The sequence below is a fragment of the Lissotriton helveticus genome, chromosome 8 (genome assembly GCF_964261635.1).
Source record: "Lissotriton helveticus chromosome 8, aLisHel1.1, whole genome shotgun sequence".
Lineage (NCBI taxonomy): Eukaryota > Metazoa > Chordata > Amphibia > Caudata > Salamandridae > Lissotriton > Lissotriton helveticus.
Genome location: NC_136069.1, coordinates 440,143,583 through 440,165,637, shown reverse-complemented (window position 1 = coordinate 440,165,637; position 22,055 = coordinate 440,143,583). Strand labels below are relative to the sequence as shown.

Below are 22,055 nucleotides of genomic sequence, written 5' to 3'. Positions count from 1 at the left end.
AGGTGTGTTGTAGTTTGCTATTTAGAATTTTTAAGGATGTGGTTATTTGACGTCGCACATAAACTGATAAATCAAGAGGTCTGTACAGAGAATCGACTTTGTACGAGTTTGTCATTGCTCAGAAGCAATTCTGAAATACAGAGCATGTGTGAAAAGGGGGTTAATTTACAAATACAAAGACGAGCACCAACCTTACAGGGTAAACAAATTATATCACAGCACGGCCCAATTTTCACTCTGTTCCATACTAGTGCTTTAGTTTAATTTCCAAAAATGGAGGAAGAGTTACAGGAGAAAGCACAAGCCTCAGGCACATTTTCTCGATCCGAGCAGTCCTTTTACCCTCGTCACAAAAGTGTCTTGTATTCTTCCTCAGAATAAATTTTTCATTAGCACATTATTTGGAGTCATAAAATATACAAGGAACTCCGTGCCCACACAGACAACTGTCGCAATGACAGATGTGCTAAGGGGAAACACAGAACTGACTGAGACTTTGCAATGAGTCAACCTGACTTTTCCTCTATCGACTGCTATAAGCCTATTACAAATGTGAACTGAACGCATCAGTGAAGTCCTAAGCTTAAACACAAACTCGTGTATTTTTTAACCAAACTACTTTTATTTCAATGTTTTCATCCATAGGTAAACATTATCTGTCAAAAATCTGTTCACAGAAATTACAATTAACTTTGAGAAAATGTTGGATGAAAAAGAAAGCATGTCCAGCAGCAGAATGAAATAATAAAAACATGGAAAATGCTAACATTATGTTAAGACGGTTCCCTTGACGGTAGTAACTAATAACGCTAATAGCACATTGAACCATAGCCTCAGGAGTAAAAACACACATGATCTCTCTGGGAATGTTACATAAATGGACAAACTGAAACATACGAATATGTTTCTACACAGGAAAAGCATACACCTTTTCAAACATCAAGATCCCAGGCAGCTTGGGAAGACGAATTTAGGGGAATGGAGGTGTCACTACATAACCAAGTTGGGACTTTTCAGACCTGCTGAGATTTAAATAATAATTTGGCAAGATGATGTGCTAACATGGGGGTACCAGAGTCTTTAACTAGCAGGTTTCCTCCATGACACGAGGGTGCTTGGGAGCTCAGGAAGCCCCTATCTCGTTCTCCATGACATCACCAGTGACGCTATGCCAGATGCGTCCAGTCTGAGCCACCGGTAACCACTGCAAGCTGGAGATGGCAGCTACGCAAGCCAGCTCCCAGCTTTTCCCACACTTTTTTTTTCTCTAAACTTCTAGAATGTGAAGAAAAAGGGAACCAACGAAGTATTGCTGGGGAATAGTTTCTACAATTTAAAATAAATACCTAGACTTTCTGCTTGGGGTTAATCAAAGACCGAACACAACAGTAAGTAAGCTGATAACAGTTGCCTGTCAAAGATACACTTCAAGAAATACATTTAAAAAATAAACTCGGAAAGAAACGTGGAGCTAGTCTTTTTGACACACTATAGTAGGGTGAGCTGATTGGTCTTTCATGACTGGAACATGTGCAGACTTTGTTCAGTGCAGTTACATCTTGTATTCTCTGCTGATCTCTCCAGGACACTTCTTGCTAGTCACTCTTTTCTTCACCTTGATAATGCCTGTACTCCGGCATCAGCTCCCAAGTACTTTTGTGAGTTCCTTTAGCATTGTAGGTGCAGATTTCTCTCAAAATATCTTTCAGGTAATTCTGAAAAACAAATACAAATTATTTCATCATACCATTCATCCCAGATCCATTGCTCACAAAACAATGTTATGCTTCATAAGTCTTTTGTGTCGTCTTGCTTTTCACACATAGAACATCAATGAAAGACGCCAGATTGGTGGCCAACTGAACTGGGGGAGTCTCCTTCCCCCAAAAAGCAGGTCAGGAATTTGGGAGTTTTGTCAGGATAGCAAACAATTGGCTGAAGATCATGTAAAAGCACTTTCGGGCACCTGTTTCGAAATCCTGAAAATGCTAAGAAAGGTATTTCCTTGGATCCCCTTGGATGCAAGAAAGACCCTGATTCAGGCGTTTATTGTGAGCAGGCTGGACTATGGCAATGCACTACTGGTAGGAGCCAGAGAAGAGCTTTTCTCTAAGCTCCAAGTACTGCAAAACACTGCTGCAAGAATGGCCTTGAATAAGCCTAGACGTTCCCCTTCTCGACCCTTGTTGCAAGCCTTACACTGGCTGCCCATCAGAAAAAGAGCAGTCTAAACTTCTCACACTGGTGTTTAAGGCAAGACGAGGCCTGAGGCCAGTATATCTAAGGAAGAAGATGAGGCCTTACGTTCCCGGTCACCATCTGAGGTCAAGCAATCAAAACCTTCTAGTTCCGTGAAAGATCAATAAATCTAGAATGGGTGGGCGTGCATTTTCCTATCTTGCCCCTTTCATTGGAACAGGTTACCGGAAGGGATACGCCGCTGTACCTCTCTGGGACACTTCAAGAAAAGCCTAAAACGTGGTTGTTTTAGGGGTTTGTGTTGGTCGTGGTTTCTGCCAGTGTCATGCCAAGGAGCTGAGAGATCCCCCTGGGGATGATTCGTTGCGCCATATAAGTGTTAAATAAATAAATAAATAACGAGGGGGTCTTTAATCCTTGTTTTCCTATATGTTATAATACATAATTTGATTCCTGTTTTTGTAATTTGTAAAACGGTATGTTTTGCCATGTGATCATATTGATTTCTGATAATGAAGAACTATAAAGAAGGCCCCCGCTGCAAAAACTCCAGTACTTGTACATAAGGTCTTTACTAATACCAGATTGGGGAAATCTTAAACAGCAAGAGGGCTCAACGTCATGCCTTTACAGCAAGTTAATTTCTAAGCATAGGATCCCCGCTTGCAAAGCTCTCCTGTTTTTTCTGCTTCTTAGTATACTCACTTGAATAATAAAGAATTCATGCATGGAAATATGAGGTGAGCCAGGGATGTTGAGTGAGAGCTGTCAATGTGAAAGAAGCTACATAGTTGAATAATATGTAAACAGAAACAATTGTAACCAGGCATATTTCCTAAAACCATCTATTTCCCTTAACCAGAGTACTGTCACTTTACAAGCTAGCAATTTAACATATCGGTAGGAAACCATTTTGCACAAGTCTTTATTCTTCTGATGAAGGTTCAACAGGAAACAAACTATGGGCAAAACACAGGGGCGGTGGGTGACATTTCAAAGTGGTGGGCGTGAAGTGAATTGCATACAGCACGGAAGCGAGCGAGCGCAGCGAGCGAGCCCGAACCCCAAATGGGTCGTTTGGTGGGGATTACCCCCCCCAAGAAAATTTTGAAAAAAAAGAAGGAAAATCGTGCATTTTCGAGCAAATTTGAGAAAGCAGGAAGGTTAATAAAGCAATTGTGAAAGTGCAGTTATTACATTAATAGATGGCATAACATAGGTAGCTGCTTATTCAGTATAACCACAGAGCTTCATTCATTCCGTCCCATTATGCTCTTACGCTCAGGTGCTGAATTCAGACTATAAGACTTTCATGAAAATCTCAGCTCTAAGAGTAGAAGAAGTTGCACAACAGTTGGGAAACAGCCTTCACAAAGCATTAGGAAAATGAGAGGCAATTACTTGAAAGCAAACTGAAAGCAATGCATCAAGTAGTAACTTAAAGCAATGCATCCAGCAAAACAGTGCATGCAGTCAACCATACAAAAGTAAACTAAAGCAAGTGTGAACCTGTGAACCTTCACTTTGAAAGCAGGGTGCTAGTCAACAGGCCAGTCACATACATTTAAACTGAAGAAGAGTACACCTCAGCATGCAGGCACCAACATAAAAGCACCAAGCAAGTCAAACAGTTTAATGAAAGAAAAATGACTGGTCTGGGTCTGGATCAGACTTGGTACGAGCAGGATACAAAAAGTAAACGAGTAGGTGGTAACCCACTTCAAGTGAAGGAGCTGTAAGGAACCTAAGTGCACTGGTGTTGATACCAATAACAGGGCAGCTCTGGCTTTCTCAGGGTGGGTGTCAGCTGTGTGATGAAAGCAGCATGTGAAGCAGTTACCTCAAACAAACTAAAACCAATGCACTCATCAAGACAAGGAGTTACATGAAATCAAATAGAAAACCACCATCCAGCCAGGTAGTCACCTAAAGGCAAATTGAAGTGACTGCACACTATGGGAAGTGCACTTCACCAGCCAGCCTATTACACTAAAGGAAAATAAAAGCAATGCTCTCAGTAAACAAGACAACATAAATTGAAAATGTTTCCCAGCAGGACCAACAGTCACAAAAAGTAAAGAAACAGAACGAAGTCAGAGGCACTCCAGGAATCCAGGAGGGTGGTCTGGTGGACTGTTCATGAAGGCTAAACCTGGTTCCCCAGAACGAAATTCGGCAGCTCTGGCGTAGTGCCACATCCCCCAATGAACACCATACTATCCCACTTAGACACCCACACTGTCTTCAGCTACAACCCTGTTGTGCCCTGCTACATATACCTGGATGCGGCTCAATTTAAATTATGCACAAGAGTGATATGCTGCCTGGAAAAAAAGTACCTTCCTGGAAAAAGCAAACCCTCATATGGATGCAAGATTAAGTAAAGCATATGAAATGTAAGTAGAACAACATGGCTACCTTAACACTCTTATACTTATTATTCAGAAACCAAGAGTGTTTTTCACCCACGCACACAAAGCCCTACACAACCAAGGCCCAGCCGCCTCAACTTCTACGCTCCCAAACGCCAGCTTCGATCGACCAGCCACGCCCTCGCCGCCGTCCCCCGCATCCAAAGAGCCACCACAGGAGGAAGGTCCTTCTCCTACCTGGCAGCCAAAACTTGGAACTCCCTTCCGACCCACCTCCGCCTGACCCAAGACCACCTCGCCTTCAGGAAGCAGCTCAAGACCTGGCTGTTCGAGCAGTAGCGGACCCCCTCCCCCCAGCGCCTTGAGACCCTCCGGGTGAGTAGCGCGCTATATAAATGCTTTGATTGATTGATTGATTACTGAAACTTTAAGCACCACTACAGATCCCTGGGGGGACCAGTATCACGGTGTATTGCTTATATCCTGTGAACCGTGAGCAGTATGGTTTAAAAAGACTACATTACTCAACACAGAGCCACTGCTTGTTTTTCTTTTTTTTTTCCTGTGTCATTATTTTTCATCCTTCCACTCCCTTATTGTTTCGAGGTCTCAGTTACTTTTCTTTTGTCCTCCACATGATAAATGCGCCTTCCTTCCCATGATTTCCAATCTTTCCCATCCCCTCCTGTGATTTAACCTCTCAGTTCCCAGGTCACCCAATACGTGAAAAGTGGAACTGGGCCCCAGGACATGTATTTAATAGCCCCACATCCTCCACTGTCTCTCATACTCAGGTACTTATGAAGTATTTGGTGACTTAAACATGGCCACCGAGATGGACATTAGCCATGTTGAAGTACATGGCTTTGAAATCAGGCACAAGTCAAGGGTGCACATGGGTCAACAACAGACCAATTCGGTTGGCTGAAAGCCCCAATAGGTAAGTATATTGTATACAATTTTAGGAAAATCAAAATGTCTTGGCTACCACAAGACCTAAAAACATCCTTGTCAAAGTCAAATTGTGGACCGCTGTTCCTGAGTCTCTGAGAAAGTGTACCTCATTTTTTTAATTTCAGAAAAAGCTGAAGACATGGTTATTTTAAACAGCGGCTATGTCACCTTAGCTTATTGTCGCGCGTATTAATAACGCTCATATACTTAATAACGGTCATATACTTAATGCCAGTTGACTGAATTGTTTGTAATGCATTCATTAATACTGCAAACGCTCAACAAAGCTACAAATAACGTAAATCGTGCGCAATGTCAATATCATCATTCCTTTGTTAATGCGATGGGTGGATTGATGGGGAGAGGGTGGGTGGATGGATGAAGGGTGTATGGTAGGACTGGTGAAAGGCTGGCTGGATGGATGAAAGGGTGGGTGGATGACGGATGGCTTGCTGGCTGAATGAAAGGGTGGCTGGATGCATGGACGGATGAAAGGGTGGGTGCGTGAAGGATTGGTGGATGGCTAGATGAAATGGTGCATGGATGAATGGATGTTTCAAAGGGTGGATGGGTGAAGGATGGCTGGATGGGTATGTGGATGGATCAAAGGGTGGGTGGATGGATGAATGGGTGGATAGTTCGCAAACAAATACTTAATAATTGCTTCATGTAAGTCTGTACAGGGTGGATGGATGGAATTGCAGGCATAATAATTTCAGGGCCTTTTATAGACGGGAGGAGCGAGCTGGACAATAGTGTTTAGTTCTCGGATTTCATAGATTTGGATTGCCTCAAAAGGTCAAATTATTATCAAAACGGGTACATTTGGTCATGAACAGAAAGCAATTAGTTCTGCAACTCTTCGAAAATGATAAATGTGATAAAGATAAAAAACGAGTCACGCAGACGGTTAACACCATACGTGACACATTTATCAGTACTGCAGACAATCATTTCAGGGCCTTTTGTAGCGAGCTGCAATAAATGTATTCACAAATACCTCTGTCGTTCCATTACGTACATGAACTAGGTTTAAAAAGAAAAACTAGCCATGTTTAAAGAATCATGTCGTAAATCATGTACAGTCAGTGCCAGTTTGCGTTCCCATAGAAAACACTGTGCCTCAAAAATGTAATTGCAAGCGAAAGAAACGTACACAGCAGAAAAGAAAAATGCACGTTAGAAATCAGATTATAAAGCTGATCACATTTTATGCACAGCGAACCAGACTATCCCGAACACTAATGGTATTTACATAGCGCTTCGTACCGCTTTGGGTGGCTTACAGGTGCCTTATCGAACGGGTAGCAAGCGTAATCTGCGAAATGCGTGGCTGACGAAATATGCACCGATATAAATTGCACTTTAGGGAACAGATTTTAAAGCCAATCACAATTCATGCACAGCGGACCAGACTATCCCCAACAGTAATGATATTTACATAGCGCTTCATAACGCTTTGGGTGGCGTCCAGGTGCCTTATAGGACGGGCAACAAGCACACTCTGGGAAATGCGTGGCTGGCTAAATACGGACTGATATGGGATATGTATTCTTGTCTTTTTTACAACAATTTCATTTCAGTAGGATAAAAGAGCAGTTCACACATGAAACAGAGGGGTACAAAAAACAAAACACGTTGTCGGGGCGTGCGATTTCGTGGTCTGCGAAGTTACGTACTGCCCAATAGCAATCAACGTATTGGCGTTGCAACAACTGCCTCTCCCTCCCTCTGTGTCACTCCATCCCTCACTCCCTCCCTCTGTGTCACTCCATCCCTGTGTGTCACCCCCTCCCTCTGTGTCACCCCCTCCCTCTGTGTCACCCCCTCCCTCTGTCACCCCCTCCTTCTGTGTCACACCCTCCCTCGGTGTCACACCCTCCTTCTGTGTCACTCCCTCCCACGTTCTGTCCCCTCTTCCCTCACTTCCTCCTACTGTCCTTCACCTCACACGTTTCTCTTCCACCCAGCTATCTCTTCTCCCTTGCTTGGGTCACTCTTTCCCTCAACCCCCCCCCCTATGTTTCACATGCTCTTCCTCTTCCTTCGTGCCTGCCCTCCCCTCTCAGCAGTGACCTAGCTTCTCTCCTCACCCCCTCTCTCTCTTTCTCTCTCTCTCCCTCTCTCTTACATTCTCTTATCTTCTCTCTTCTCGTCCCCTTCTCTGCACGTCGCCCCGTCTCCCTTTCTGCTTCTCGTTCTCTCCGTCCACGCTCTTATCTCGTTTTCCTCCCTCTGCCCCCTCCACTTCACTCCCGCCTCTCGCTCTCTCTCTCTTGAGCCCCACTCTATTCGATGTCATACTGGGGAAGAAAGGGAGGGTAACATATTTAGTGTAAAATCAATAGTTTATTTCACACATGTTTTTCCTCCAGCCCCTTGGACCGGTCGTCAAAGGCTCTGGCCTCCTTCTATTCTTTTCGTGGTTTGCGTAAAGGCCGGGCCCTGGGCAAAGCTCAGAGAGGCCGCTGTCCAGGCATTGTTTAATGCATGCATCTGACTGGGTCGCCCTGACCCTGCTCGGCCTAGGGAGGGATGGAAGTGGGTGGCAGAGGCTGGCCTCCCTTTGTGTTTGGGTGCAGGTGGGAGGGGGCCGCAGAGAGCACCCATTGTCCCGCGCGCCATCAAAGCTGCCCGCCGTGGCCACCGTGCCAAGCCAGTGCCGCCCACCCCGCACCTGAGAGCCCCCGCATGAGGGGCTGACCCGTGCCATCCGCTGGGGGCGTGGCAGTGTGCGGGGTGTGAAGGTGCGTCCATAAAGGCACAGCAGGTACAGACCGATGGACCTTTGAGGGGCAGAGACAGGCGAGCAGAGGCAGCAGAAGGTGACAGCAGCTCCAAGCCCTGCCGCTCCCAGAGACACGTCCATCCTTGCCCCTGCGGGCCCTCTCCGCCGTCGGCGTCCTCCTGCTGGCCTCGGCAGTCTCGAATGCACAGATGTGAGTGAGACATGGTACCAGCGCCTTTACTGTACTGGGTACTGCTGCTGCCTGTGGGGAGGGGGGCGTCGTGGGTGGGCAGCGCCAGGCTGTGTATTCAGAGAGGCCATGGAAGGAATGGGCATGCTGTGCCCCTGAGGTAGCAGCCACCGTACCCGTGCGTTACCATCTGCCCCCTGAGCCAGGGATACTCCCGCACCTGTGTAGAGCTGGCATTAATAATGACCCTGTACCCCCTCAGTCAGAGGCGTCAAGCACCTGTGTAAGGGCTGGCATTACTCTGTGGCCCCTCTCAGTCACAGGGGCCCCGCACCTGTAGGTGTTGGAATTACCCAATGCCCACCGAGACACTGACATCGCGCCCCTGTGTATGAGCTGGCAATAATTACCCCGTCCCTGTGACGTCCCCGCACCTGTGTGATGTGGTTATGTATCGTGCACCCCCGGGCAGTAATATGCCATACTTGTATAATAAGGCATAGCATTACCCTGCGCCCCCTGATGCGATGACGTCCCGCATCTGTGTCGGAGCTGGCAATAATTACCCTGTCCCTGTGACGTCCCCGCACCTGTGTGATGTGGTTATGTATCGGGCACCCCCGGGCGGTAATATGCCATACTTGTATAATAAGGCATGGCGTTACCCTGCGCCTTCTGATGCGGTGACGTCCCGCACCTGAATAGAAGCTGGCTTTACCCAGTGTCCCTGATGCGGTGACGTCCCGCACCTGTGTCGGAGCTGGCAATAATTACCCTCTGACTTCCCGCACCTGTGTGAGGTGGTTATGAATCGTGCAACCCCGGACAGTAATATGTCATACTTGTATAATAAGGTATTGGCATTACCCTGCGCCCCCTGATGCGGTGACGTCCCGCACCTGTGTCGGAGCTGGCAATAATGAGTCTGTCCCTGTGACGTCCCCGCACCTGTGTGATGTGGTTATGTATCGTGCAACCCCGGGCAGTAGATGGGCAGCGTGCGTCTGCGGCCTGTACAGGACCTGGCATTCCAACCCCGGTCACTCTAGCATGCCTGCTCGCATGGGATGGCTGCTACTTAAAAAAAACACTGCACCAGAGCTAAAATTAATTGGAAAAGTCACTCACTGTGCTGTGGTCTGGAAAACCAGAATCGGGCACCGCCGGCGCCAACGACCCGTCCTCCTTGGCTTACGAGACTAATGCTGCCGCCGGGCCAACCCCACGCGCGGCATCCAATGGGATGCCGCGCAGGTGGACCAGCCAATCCTGGCACTGCTGTAGCGCCAGGATTGGCTAGGGGGTCACATTTGCTGCTCGCCCTTTCGCCCTTAGGAAACCCGGGCTACAGCAGCACTGTGAAGCACCCCAGGGTGAAGTTGAAAACTTTCTCAAGCATGCGTACTGTAAGTTCCCCAGCGGGACTGCGCACTACGGTCTGCTGCAGCCTGAGTGTGTGGACTGTCACTCAAGCTGCAGCAGGCCACCCCCCCTGCGCAACTTTTAAGATACGGCCGGCGGCCGCGATGCGTCCATGGTGGCTGGTGAGGCTCCGCCCCTACGCCCCAATGGACGCACCGCTGCTGGCAAAAGAATTGTCAACGTTTTTCTGGAGTATACAAGAATGAATATTGTGCGAATATTTAGCTATGCATGATTCAAGGTCATGTCGCATTTTACAACAGTGTAAAAAAACACTAGCCATAATATTGTGAATATTAGGTCATCTGAGTGTGTGTCACTGATCACTTACCCCATTCTCTCAACACAGAGCTAAAATGGCATTTTGGTTAACATCTACATTTTCTAAATGTATCTCAATTAATATTCCTAATATTTTTCGTTAAATCTTTGAATCTATTTTTCAGTTAATTATTTTATTTTTCCTCAATTCATCGAGTAGGCAACCCAAAGTGCCTTCCTTTTGTGCTACAGAAAAGGTAGTAGAGTGCCACCAATTCTTATTTATGTATTGGCGAAGACATCTGAGAAGGAAATTTAAGATCACCCACTCAGCCTTCAAAGTGATTAGCACATATAGCTAGATGCAATCTGCTTTTATAGGTGGAACAAGGAAGTCAGGTGCAGACCGATATAAATTAAACACATTTTGTGAGATTACACACAGGGCGATGGTAAAGACGTTTTCTTTGTGAAGTTATACATTAGGATCAAGCCAGTCCTTTGAGTACAGAGGCAAAGCAGCTAAACAGTGGGAAACATTCGGAAGTATGGTCTATGAATAAGTGAAAAAATTAGTTCACCGGGTTTGCATTAAGGACGGATTGTCGAAACAGGATTGAACAGTCATAATAATATTTCTAATTGAAATTAGTTCTAGTTAATTGGAACGGAACCATGCGTGATTGGTTCCTGTCACACTCTATTCCACAGTTACATTCTTCTGATATGAAGTGCTAGAGACTTGCCTTATTAAATTAAGAATAACTGGAGTAGTTAAGAAAGATTGGCACATTTGTCTGAGACCAAGGGCAAGGAGAGGGCACAGTACAAAATATAGTTAATAACTGGAGAAAGTGGAGGTATATTGTTATTTGAAGCTTGCTCCAACAGAAAATAATTTCGTAAACAGAGAAGGGAAGGATAGTTTCATGGACTAGGGTTTGGTGTAAATTAAAATACTGATGAAAAAAGAGAGATATATATATATAGATCGGTTTAAGAGACAGAGGCCAGAAAGAGTGAAGTTGGATAAGAGATTAGTGATCATGATGGAGAGAAAGAATTCTTGGACCAGGCTATGTACATAAGATCTCGAATGTAGAGAGTGGCCAAGACTTCTTCAGCTGGATTTTGAATAAGGGTGTGAGAAAATCGCATAATTCAACAAAATGATGTGAAATTATACATAGTTGTATGAAATGAAAATCTGTCAAATTTTGCTATATTTTAGCACAAAATGCATCTCACGTCAATCTTTGCAACAAAGCCACATTTAAACAAAACCACTGAACTACAGCAGCTACAGCTCTGTTGTTCCCATCGTTTGTGGTTAATTTTCACTGCGAATGACGCATAAGTGAGTGAAATGGCAAAATGCATAATTTCAGGAATTTCATGTAACAAGAGTTCACAAAATTACTTCAGTTAAGAGAATTACGACAGCATAACTTAAATTTCATCCATGCCTAATTCTGAATAGTCAGGAAGAAAAAGAATTTCTTGTTAAAGTGGCAGCAAGGCCTGACTGATTGGTGGAGGTCCCTGCTTCTCACTGACAATTTAATCAGACATCTAGCCAGGTTTACTTGCTGGTACTCCTCATTACTCCTAGTCTTCCATGTCTCAGTCGTAATAACGAGAGGTGAATCCCTCCTCCAAGGAAGGAATTCTAGGGTCGAATGCTGAGCATCGTGGCCCACCCACCTAATGGGTGCCATAAAGAGTCTGGCATTCTCAGCATCCTTGTGGGCAGTCTCGAGATGATAGATTGGGTGAATGACTGCGATGAGGATGAAAAGCAGTAGGATGAATGACTATAACTGACAAATAATCCTGGCACAACTTCCATGCCCCCCTTCCCACTCATAATGGAAGGTGTACTAAAACAAAGAAGACCAGCAATCAAGCTTATGACAGACAGACAGACAGACAGACAGACAGACACACACACACACACACACACACAACTAATCAAACAGTATACAACTCAGAAAAAATGGATTGGATCAACCACACTCCTCCCTCCAGCCCCCAAAAAAATACAGTTTAGACAATTTCCCCAGACATTCTAGATGGTACTGAGAAATGACATGAGGTGACACCCAAGTGGCACAACAGTAAGAGAATCTCTCTCTAGACCTATATTTCTTTTCACTGATGAGCGCAAATTCAAAACGTGAGCTTGAAATTCCTTGACAACAAAGTGCTCAAACAATTTACAAGAATATATTTTTTTTATTATTTTTTCTTTTCCAAGTGGCAGCAAGGAAAATCTCTGAAATGAGAACCCCGTTAACCATTGCCTATGAGTCTGCAGTACTCAAACTTGAACGACCCCACATGCTAGATGGAAGAAAAATATCTTCCAGAGAATAAGTTAAAGCAAGAAACATCTCCTGTGATGGAAATTAGAAGGAATTTTAAGCAGAAAAGAAGGATAAGGGGAAAGGATAAATCTGTCAGTAAAAATAGACAAACAGGCTCTCTACATAACAGCCACCAATACAGCAGGTCGAAGTGATGGCTACCAAAAATGCCACTTTCATATTGTGCATTCTTCAGACACACTGTAAAAACGGGTTCAAAAGGATGGATCTGTGCTGCTCAAACACAAAGAAAAATCCCACAGAGAAGACAAGAGATACTGCACAGAATGAGAACAACCTTTCAACAAACAAGTCACCAAGTGATCACTAGAATCCAGATATTGCCCCTTTCCCATTGCTAGATGGTGTCCCTTATTTTTTTGCCCTTACCTACGCCCTTGGGGTAGCACTTTCTGAAATTCAAAATTACAACATTTCTAAAAAAGACTTGGAAAATGTATAACGTTTCCCAAAATAATACAAGATTGGAGTTAGACTAGTAAATACGCCTCCTGAAATATTTGAGGAACGTTGCTCTTTCTCCAAATATTCTAGGACTGGAGTTAGACTAGTAAATTTGACCTTCCAATGTCTGCCACACCCACTGCTGACCAGAGGGTGCAGTTCAGGGCAAGAAAGATGAACGACAGATAAGGAATTATAAGATAGAGTACAAAGCTCCCTGGTAGCAACCATTCCCGAAACACCGCCAGATGACAGGAAAATGATTTAGGAGTAAACATCAACAAAGAGCTGCATGCAAACTTCAAGGGAAAGATTGGAGCGTTATGATTTTTTCCTCAGTCTATAATTATCCTAATGCTGCCAAATGGGTTCATTTGGGTGTAAATCAATCGATATTATTAAAGAGAAACCCCAACCATGATGTTACGTTTCAATTTCTGAGTTTGTGCGTCTCTCGACCACGCACTCTTGAACTACACGGTCTACTCGTGTGAATGACATGCAACTCCAACACCTTGTAATCTACTGTCTAATGTAACATTTCCTATATACTGATTTGCACATGTATGATCGATTGTCTCTGTGTAATAAAAATGTGATGTAAAGTGCTCCGACACCCTACACTGGTATGAGTGGCAGTATAAAACCAATTAAATGCATCTGCGAGATAGTGGTTAAGGAGACTTGAGGGGCACTGTCAGTGGGCAGTAGTGAGGGTATCCGTGGCATAGGTGGTCAGTGTGTGTGTGGGGTGGTGCCAACAAACACTGTTGCAGCAGGAGCCACCAGCACTAAAGCCGGCCCTGGTCAGCTCCCTCCAACTGGAGGATGTCTGGCCCTTCAGGTGAGAACATCGAGCCTGAATAGCAATGAATCCTCATGTGGCTTCCATTCTAAATAGTTTGCATTTGCTGTCACCACAGCTTGGAGAAGAGGTCCAAGCAGAACCCTTTGTAAAAGATGATGGGGCAGCCACTACATTAGTTGTGAGTGGGTTAGTGGGTTTACAGGAAGAGGATGGTCCTACTGCTAACATGATATATTCCACTGAGCACAAAGACAGGACACTAAAGGATGCATGAGGAGACATATACAATCATATGATCAATAGAATAAAAGCTATTTAATGAGAAAATGCTGAACTTTTACTAGGACTTACCTAAATCAAAATAAAAGCTTACTTTCAAATTTCTGAAGAACTCCCCAAGTTATATATGGAAATTCTAGTTCTATTCAAACAAAAACAAATGCCAATTTGGTTTCCTATTCATGCATTTTCTTAGAAGCTGTTTAGATAACTCAGAACTAGCTGTTGAAACTAATTTGGTATTGTATTTGCCTCTAGTTTTCCAAAAGAAATACAAACTTTATTATTTGCTGCATTAACACATAGAAGTGGCACATTGTTGGGGGATTTCATTCTTCCCAGTTTAAATTAAACAGCAAGGATCATTGTACTTGTAATTGTTACAAAGTAGATTTCGAAGTAGCAAATAGTTCCTCCAAACGCTTTTGTCTTTTTCCGCGTTTATTTTCGGACCCTTTCTTTTTGTGTACTCGTGGACAGTGCAGATTGTTCCCATTAATTTTACATCGGATATCAGTTATATTTTTTTAATACAAATAATATTCTGGAGTCCAGTCTCACTGGCAGCTGCCTACATTTAATGTGAAAAGTTAAATGATTGTGCGTGTTGTTTTGCATCTAGAACAAAAATAAGAGGCAATTTCTTTTTTCAGGTGTATGAAAATCTCAAACAGCACAACAGCACTTTCTAATTTGAGAAAGTAATTTTGTTTAGACTTCATAATAAACATTTTTGTAAATTGGAGTGTGTTTCTATTTTGCATCGTGAGCAAAAACAACTATGGATTTAACCCAGATCTGTGACTTGGGAAGGAATGTTTGACAATGTTAAAAATTCCTTCCATCATCTTTTTGTATTGTGATAGCTGCCCCAAGTGGGAAGGGTATGCCCGGTCGTGGGTCCTGTGCTAACTATGCCCCTGAATTCAAGCTAGCCCGGCTGATGAGGAGTGATATCCGAAACCGGTCCCAGGATGCTTGTTTTCTGGTCCAGGGAGGACCTGGCCTGGCTGTTCGAGCCGAACTGTTTCCATGGGGAGCGAGCAGGGTCAAGACTGATATGTATATGGGTGGATCCAAACTGAGGTGGCATGCTGACCAAAAAAAAAACGATTGATTTTAACCCAGATCTGTGACTGGGGGTGAATGTTTGACAATGCTCAGCATTCCGTCCATCACCTTTTTGTGTTGTTCTATTTTGTTATATCCATCTATGAATGTACACAAATAAGTGACGGATGGAATTTTTGAATTGATCTCTGACACTAATTACGCTGCGCTGCAATCCAGTCCATCGTTCTTCTGACCACCATGACACCTCCGACAAGAACCAGCCACAAGCAACTCAGTCTTTATCCTGATCCAACAGGAACAGTCCAGTCAAACGGTCATGCCAGGTTCCCTCGGAACAGAAACACTAGAAACCCAAGAACGATTTCGGGCTAGTAGGGCCTCTTCAGTCAGGTGTAGATCGAGCCCTATGGCATAGTGAACATGATACCCACATATGGGCACTCAATGCGCACATAGGGTGTCACACTGAGCTACATGAATAAACATTTAGGCTTAGAAATATGGCGTGCGGGAAAGAGAGGCATGTTTGTGCAACAGAATCTCGCCGCTTTCTATGACACCACCATTGATGAATTCTCATTGAATACCCACCAGTTTTTAATGTATTGGGTTAATTGAGGGTATACATCATCTAAAGGACTACTATTTAATCAATTCATTATACTTATAAAAATCTCATCAAACATTAGATCTAGAATTTTAGGGTTGGATGCACCATAGTAATTATGTTACCCTGCCATCTGTGAAAGTATCAGACAAAAACTTGACTCTAAGCTTTCCAATATAACCAATTTTGTGATTTTGAGAACTCCAACTTCTGCTTCTGCCTCTTTTCCTGGCTGTGTTTTAGGTGGAAGCATTTAGAAACCGGCTAATCCCAAGTACTAAGGATTATGCGGGGGAAAATTGGAAATTGATGTTCATCCGGTCAATATACGATGGGCCAGAAAAGAGCCCAAACAAGACCTCATTTTTGGTCAAAGCTGACATGGAGGATACACTGAGTACTGGAGATGCCAAAATGTAAATGCATACTCTAGCTAGCTGCCTGTCTTCATTACTAATGACATTTAAGAAAGCCATGAGCAAGTGATTGTAGCAGGTCACTATGCCACAATATCTGCCTACTTTAAATTTGGGAGCAGGTGAGGTCCATGTCTACACCGTATCTTGGGCTTGGAATGTTTGACCAATAAGGAGAAAGCAAGAATACTACAAAGATTGACTGTGCAGGCCAAGTGAATCCTAGTGGTGAGAGAATGCCACAGCAATGCAATCTGTAGGGTTAGGTGCTTTCTCTCCCATATCTCTAACAAGTTGATCCTGAAAGCAGAGGTCACACGCTTGGCCTTACGTATGCCTCAGTAGCGACAATTGGTTCTTTGGCTGCAGGAATACAGGGATTAGAGCTAGAACTCAGGTAACTCAATGAGTGCCGACTACTGATATTTTACTTAAGCTGTTTATACAAGCAAAAACTGCAGGCTCTCTCAATTTATGCCCTGTTTTGCTGAAGTTTTTCCTGGAACTTGGCTTGTTCATACAAGGCAACTTATTGGAAACTTATTAGAAAATCATCTTTCTTGGCTTGGATGATGAGCCCTTTCACAGGGGACTCCCTGTCGGAGGATGTGGGAAACCACCCAGCAGTCTATGCAATACAAATACATTTGTTTATTCCAGAAAGTCTTCTGCTGTCGAGCATGAGACCATCTGTGGTATGCAATGTTAGACTCCCATATACGTAGAGAGACACAAAGAAATAATGGCCAGGTAAGTAGCTCAAGAGAAATCTCAAAACAGAATACTAGTAGCCAGTGCAACTGACCTTGATAGGAGTAAATGGTGTCACACTGCAAGAGACAGATATGGCCTCTCAATGAACACCTAAAGAACTTGTGAATTTTTCAACAGAGAGCTATAGCGGAGTCTGTTGGCCTTCCCTCCTCAGATCTCTAACCACATTTTTGTGCTCTGAATCCAAGAAGCTAAGCAGGAGCTAGACTTCGGGAAAAAACCTAACCACACTGACACAAAAGGAGTTGGTTGTCACACATGCCTAACCACAGCTAGAAACAATTACAGAGGATTTCAGTTGACTCCACTGTCCTGTGATAGTTGAATTAGCCCACAACCTTTGGATGCACATTGGAAACATGAATATTTCAGATAAAGTGCAGCACTTTATGCGGCTGAGCTTCATTTCCTGTGCAATTTGAAGTCAGGGCAGACAGAAATATTCTGGACACTTCACCTCTCGATTATACAATTCCACATATGGTCAATTGTTTCTATTTTCTGTGCCACATTTTCTGTCAAATAAATGGCGAAATATGCAACAACTTACTTACACCAAAAGCAATCCAGGAAAGACCCACACCATCCAAAAATATTCACAGGTTTGCACAGAGGCGAGTGCGACAGCCAGCACGTCTCAGATATATAATCTGTTCGTAAACTGAAAATAAATGACCTGCAGCAACACGAGTAACATAGTACCATGCAGAAACTAAAAAATATAGCTTATTTTATTACATCGCGAGGTGCTTGCTGAGGGATGTGAAGGGTGTTGGTGGGCACGCCCTAAAATATTTTCGCTTTAAGACTTTTAACAAAGGATTTAGGGTCTCTTCAGTTATGTACCAACAGCCAGAGCATCCTTACTGAAGGTTACTCACAAAGTAAATGTGCCCAAGCTAGGTATAGAAGCAAGTACGAATAGTAGTGAGGGAGGCTTAACATGTTCTGAAAAACCGTAACTAACCTTCCTTCTTTTAAGAAACACAAATCACTAACAATGGATGTAGGGGAAAACTTTGCCAAGTCAAACACTTCTATCCAGTGGAGGCTCCTCCATTGGGGCTTGGGGGCGTCGCCCCGCTGCTTTCTCGCAGTGCGAGAAGGCAGAAACATAAAATGGTAAAACTACCATTTTGTTTCTGCTTCGCCTTCTCGCCATGCAAAAAAGCAGAAGTGCCTGGAGAGCCTGTTTAGGGGCGGGCAGGTCCTGCTCGAGGGCCGGGGAAGTGGCTTGCCCACTGTTATGGGTAGTGGCTGATTGGTCGGCCCTCGCACTCTCCCTTTTTCTCTATGTAGGCTGCTGCATGCAACCTACATAGAGAAAATGGCCCGGCTGGGGCGCTCTCCGCTGCGCCTCACCAATCCCATCACTGCCATTGCAGCGTTGTGGTTGGCTTAGGGGAGCACGAGGAGGGAGGCTGCCTAAAGCGCAGCAGGAGCTGAGGCGGCGGCGCGGGGTGCGGTCACAGAGGAAGGTACGTTTTTTATTTGATATAGACTGTGCCACTTCACCCCCATGTAAACCCACCTGCCCTTTTTGCCGGCCGCGACTGCTGAAAATGGGCTGCTCTAGCAGCAAGATGTGCCTGAAGTCCCTATGTGTGACAACCAAGGTAACGGGGGATTCCGTGGGCTGTGCAGAGTGTGGAGTCCCGGCCTCTTGCTGCAGTTAGGTGCATGGTTAGCATCAGGCAGCTCCTGGTTCCGGAGTACGCCGTTTCGCGCACGCTGCAATGTTGCTGGATGACTGCACAGCTCCGGCATCTGGAAGGATCTCGTGTCGGATACTGCACCCAAGGACACCGCAGCTCATACTCGGACGCGTGCACTGGTGACTGGACAGCTTTTCGTCCGCGGACTTCCTGGCGTCTTATTTCTGGCATCTGTTTGTGTTCTCTGTGTGATGGTCTGTGTTAAGCGTGAGGTAGCAGGTTAGAGAGGTGGCACATGTGCTGGTCTCTCTTGCTAGGATGAAGGCAATAAACGGGTGCATCAGGCCGAGCTCTCACTACAGGGGTTCAAGGGAATCCTCTACAGCGGGACTGCTGCCTTTTGTACTTCCTGTATACCAGGCCCTTGCATCAGGGTTTGTATGTACACAGTGCACGTTTAGGTTAACCCGCAGAGTGGGTAATGTTTCTTGACGGAATTTGTGCAAACATTGCATGTTTCTGGCACCTGTATAGTGCCCAGAATACGGGGGCATAGTAAGGGTGGTATCGACCCTCTCATGCAAGAAAACAAACTACCCCCTTGCCACAGTGTAGTAGTAAAGTGCAGCCATACTTTTAGCACAGAGGAGTCCTCACATCCCTGGGTGACTGTGCCACTGCGCCCGCTGCATTATTGATAGGTACGTCCCTCTACCTGACGTACAGCGCACAGACTGCCATTGGTGCGTCCTTGTATAGATATGTGTATTTATTAGTATATAATCTGGCGTGTGTATCTGTGAATTTAGGTCATAAGTTCACACAAATGTGTAGGAGCTACACACACGTGGGTATATACATTATGAACTGTATTTTCCAATGATTGCATATGATGAAGTATTTTCAAAGTTTCTCACCTTTCTTATGTGTCTGGTTGCGATGCAGCAAGCTTATGTTCACATATCGACGCGCCAGAGCGCATCTGTGTTTTTATAATGATGGGGAAACAACTGTTATCCCTGCTCCCTTTCCTCTTGGCTGCCGGCTCTTCCTCTGTTGTTGCTGCGCAGAGGAGGGAAGTTGTGAGTTTTCATTACACAAGTTCTCTTTTATTTCTCTCTCAGCGTGAAGAAGCAGTGAGAAACGCTGCAGCAAGACTCATCACTGGGTCAAAAAAACACTCGCATATCTCTCCTGACTTGAAAGCCCTGAACTGGCTGCCTTTTGAAGCCAGAATACATCTGAAAATCGCCTGCATGACACACAAGGCTGTACACCTGAGCTCTCCCGGATACCTCACTCAGAAGCTGTCAATCTCTGGCGGCTCTAGATACACTAGAGGCACAAACAATCTGCTGCTAAAACCTCGAAGATTCAGGAAGGAAAAAACGTATAAGCGCTCTTTCTCAGGAATGGCACCCAGGATCTGGAACTCACTCCCTCCTGAAACAAGGCTCATCTCCTCAATCACACTTTTTAAGAAAGAAGTAAAAGCTATCCTCATGGCCAAATACACTTGAGCTTTCAACTTGAATCTGTAAAGTATCGGCACCGATCTATATTACCCAGCTCGATCCCGATGACTATGTGTTTTTCCTGTATTATTCTGCTAGATCCCTACGAATATGTGTTTTACCTTTATTATTGTTTCACTTACCTGACTATTTACTTGCATTATTGATTCACCTGTACTATTATGTTCCCTCAAGTATTCATTCTCTTGTTTGGTATTCCCTGCTCTGTAAAGCGCTCTGATATCTGCAAAGATCTTGTTCGCGCTATATAAAACTTTCAAAATAAAATAAAATAAAAATGACACGAGATCTGTACATCACTTACCTATCTGCCTGGTCACACTGTCAGTCCATCACCCCTGCGCCTGCCTGTGTCCACCACAACAAATCAAAATTCATTCTCGTCTCTCAAAGCCTACTAAAGTCACACTTGGGGTCCAGCAAGGCTCGATCCTCTCCAATCTCTTCATGGAGCCCCTCACAATCATATTTAAAAAAGCTGGAGTGAACTACTCCCCTCCTCTACTCTTGGTTGTACGTTAACCACTTAAAGCTCAGCCCAGACAAAACTGAACTAATCCTATTCTCTCCAAAAAGTAACTATCATCCAGTCTAAGAGTGGCTCAAGAATCTGGTTGCCCTAAACTGCCCCCTTACCCTTTCCGACTCAGTTAAGTCTCTAGGCATCACCCTTGACAAGAACTTATCAATGGAGACCCACATCAAAAGCTCTGCAAAAAGTGCTCTTTTCTCTCTGAAACCCCTCAAGAAATTGAAACCTTTTATACCCCACAATGACCTCAAGACAGTAGTCCAATCCGTAGTTCTCTCTAAAATAGACTACGTGAACGCCATCCTTACAGAGACTCCAAAAGCTCACCTAGCCCCTCTAAGGGCAGAGCTGAACATGTCCGCTCGACTCGTATCTGGAGTTAAAAGATTTGAACACATCACTCCAGCTCCCAACTGCCTCAATTGGCTTCCCATGGAAGGGAGATGTATCTATAAACTGGCCTGCATCACATACAAAACCCTTCACTCTCCTGCCCTCAACTACCTAAATAACAAACTTAAAAGAGCTGGTCAATCCAGATCACTGAGAAGCTCCAACTCACTCCTTCTTATTCCTCCGAAAATGAAAAAGAAATCCACCCAATACTGATCGTTTTCTGGCAATGCTCCCAGGATATGAAACGCTCTCCCTGGAATCCTCAGATGCAGCCCCTCCTTCTCCTGTTTCAAAAGGGACCTGAAACTCCATCTCCTACACAAATACTTTCATGACCATTGTCAACCTACCTAAACTACTATATCCGAGTTGTCTCCTCTCTCCCCGGACATTCAAGGATAGTGGGTGACTGGACTATGTCATTCTCACCTTTTTCTTTTTATTGCTCTCTCCCCCTCTGATGCACTGCATATTTATCTCCCTTGCTGTATTTTTTTTCTTTGGTTTGCTTCCTCACTGCCAGCCTACTATGTAATGTAATGTCCTTCTGCTGTTTACTGTGTGTATGTAAAGTGCTCTGATACCTACGGGTTAAGCTAGCGCTATATAAAACTTTAAAAATAAATAAATAAAAACTGTTTCTTCAGTCCCTATTTGTAGATCTCTGACCTGACACATAACCTGTCCATCGCTTGCAGGCCTTACCCTGATCACTTCTCTTTATCTCATTTTTTGTTTCCGTTATTTTCATCACCAATTTCGTCTGTTCTTCTTCTTATTGCTTCCAAATGCACCATTTGCCCACTCTTTTTTTTTTTTTAATTTTCGCAGGGGGGAATCCCCCTGAACCCCCCCGTAAGTGGTACAGGTTTGCACGCTGCACTCGCTTGCCGAAGTGAAGTACGACAATTGTTTTACGCCTCACCACTTTCCAATGTCAGCAGCAGCCACTGGTTCTATCCCAATTTCTTTTTTGCCTAACCACATATTTTATTTTCAGTTTACGAATATCATGCTTCCAG

The 22,055-nt window shown here is 44.4% G+C and overlaps 1 protein-coding gene across 1 annotated transcript in view; it reads right to left on the bottom strand.

Annotated features, from left to right (window-relative positions):
• Positions 1-602: 602 nt before the first annotated feature.
• The window catches only part of GTF2F2 (general transcription factor IIF subunit 2), a 984,327-nt gene continuing 962,874 nt past the window's right edge, over positions 603-22,055 (bottom strand). The window contains exon 9 of the mRNA XM_078657309.1: positions 603-1,715. Within this exon, the coding sequence (XP_078513435.1) occupies positions 1,596-1,715 (120 nt within the window). The 3' untranslated portion in view covers positions 603-1,595. The remainder of the gene's footprint in view (positions 1,716-22,055) is intronic.